General features: G+C 72.9%; 1 protein-coding gene across 1 annotated transcript; it reads right to left on the bottom strand.

Moving 5' to 3' along the window:
- Positions 1 to 6: 6 nt before the first annotated feature.
- Positions 7 to 2022, bottom strand: LOC118157940 (sterol regulatory element-binding protein 1-like). Its single transcript, XM_035312481.1, has 5 exons — positions 1817 to 2022; positions 1498 to 1660; positions 1003 to 1188; positions 806 to 917; positions 7 to 582 (listed from the first exon to the last, which is right to left on the bottom strand). The coding sequence occupies exons 1-5, from the start codon at positions 1840 to 1842 to the stop codon at positions 359 to 361; spliced, it is 711 nt and encodes a 236-aa protein (XP_035168372.1). The 5' UTR covers positions 1843 to 2022; the 3' UTR covers positions 7 to 358.
- Between the last annotated feature and the right edge of the window lie 17 nt (positions 2023 to 2039).

The following is a 2039-nucleotide window of genomic DNA, read 5'->3' as shown; positions in this document are numbered from 1 at the left end:
CCCCCCCCGGGGCTTGGGGACCGCTGAGGGGGGGACGGGCAGGGACGCGCAGGGGACAGGGGCGAGGACGGGCACCAGCCCTGTGCCGGGGGGCTGCGGGGGGGTGACAGGCACCGGGAGGAGGGTGGCGGAGCACCCCCAGTGCCATGCAATACTGTGACAGTGTCACTAGATGTCCCCACGTCCTGGGGACACGCGGGGAGCACCCACTGGGGACGGTGACGCGGGACAGCACCCTGCCTGCCGCTCCTCCTCCCCGGCGCCTCCAAACCCTGAGCCCCGTCCTGCAGCGGGGTCTCCTAGCTGGGGGGCGAGGGCTTTGGGGTGACCCCCCAACCCCCCGGCACCCCGTCCCCAGCTATCCCGAGGTGACGGTGGTGCCGCTGCCCAGCTTGATGATCATCTGCTGGCAGTCGTGCAGCGTGCGGCGGTCGCCCAGCTTCTCCAGCGTGCGCGCGGCCTCGGCCAGCATCCCCACGCGCTGCCCGGGGGCCGAGAGGAAGCTGGGGGGCAGGTAGCAGCAGGCGAGCAGCAGGGCTTCGGCGTGCTCCCGCGGCGTGGGGTGGCTCTCGGGCTCGCCAGCTGCGGGGACAGAGCGGGCATCAGTTTCTCACCAGCCCCTGGCTTCTCCAGATCCGCTACGAGGCTATTTGGGCACCCCGGCGCGGATGTCGCCACCGAAATACCGGGGGAGAAGCTCCCCTTATCCATGCCGTACCCCCTAAACACGGTGGTGGCGAGCAGCGGGGTGTCCCCATGGGGTACCCGGCCCCGGGGGGGGGGGCTCCCCAACGCCTTCACCCACCTGTTTTGCTGCCCTGCACCCCTCTCCTCCGCAGGCTGCGGTCCAGCAGCTGGTGGGTCCGCGTGGGGCTGGCGCGAGCCATCAGCCTGGCGGTGGCTTCGTGCAGGAACACCTGGGAGGAGGAGGAGGAGGATGGGGAGGGTTGGGGGGCACGGTGCACGTCCCCACGGGGCTACGTGAGGCTGGGGGGGGCTCACCCTGCGCATGGCGGGCCGGAGGGTCTGGGCCAGGCGCCGCAGGCTGCTGAGGTCCTGCTGGAAGCCGCGGAGCTCCAGGGCGGACGCCTGGTAGGCGCCGCGGAGCTGCTGGCTGGCGCTCATCTGCTGCTGCCACAGGTTGGTGCGGGTGACGAGGAGCAGGTCGCACAGCAGGAGCTGCACCGCCTACACGGAAAGGTGGGGACACAAGGGGGAGCGGGGAGGGGGGGGGGGCAGTGAGCGGGACAGACGGACGGGGCGCGCCCCGACGTCCCCTCCCCGTGGGCGGGCGGCGCTGCGCGGGACCCCCGCCGGGCTGCATGGCAGGGGCATTGCACTCCCAGTCTGACACATGCAATGCAACTACAATGCACCCCCGCGAGGGCCGGGGACGCCTCCGGCGAGGGCTGGGCGCTCCCCCCCCCTCCCCCCCCGGGGTTGGGCTGCACCCCCTAAATACCCTGCTCCCGGCCCCTCCGGCCCCCCCAGCCTCACCTTGTCGATGGTGCACTTGGGGGGGTTGCTGAGCTCCAGGCTCTCCCGCAGGCAGCTGCTGGCCTTCTCGCAGTGGTTCAGGCTGGCCTGGCTCCCGTCCTGCTTGCTCAGCATGGCCCGGACGGCCTTGAAGGAGTGCAGCGCGGCGCGGGGAAGGGGCTTCCTGCGCGGGGACGTGCGGGCACGGTCACCGCGGACCCCTCGCCGGGCACGGCCGAGCCCCCTCCGGCAGGCACGGGGGCTGCGCCGACCCCAAAGCAAAGAAGGGAGGGGCAGAGGAAGAGCTGGCAGCCCGCACCCCGCCACCCCCAGCACTCACTCAGAGCCCTGCAGCACCCTGGGCATGGTCTCCACCAGCGGGTAGAGGCGCTCGGCCCCCTCCTCGTCTCCCTGCAGCCAGTGGATAACGGCGCCGATGACGGACGCCCACCACTTGGACACGGGGTCGGTGCCTGCGGGGCGGAAAGGGACACGGGAGCGGGGTGTCCGCCAGCCCACGGCCCCGCCGCCCCCACGCAGCTCCCCGGGGGGGGGGGGGGGGG

The sequence above is a fragment of the Oxyura jamaicensis genome, assembly GCF_011077185.1.
Source record: "Oxyura jamaicensis isolate SHBP4307 breed ruddy duck chromosome 14 unlocalized genomic scaffold, BPBGC_Ojam_1.0 oxy14_random_OJ72817, whole genome shotgun sequence".
In the NCBI taxonomy this organism is placed as follows: domain Eukaryota; kingdom Metazoa; phylum Chordata; class Aves; order Anseriformes; family Anatidae; genus Oxyura; species Oxyura jamaicensis.
Note: the sequence above shows the minus strand (reverse complement) of the source record. Positions and strands in the feature narration are given on the sequence as shown.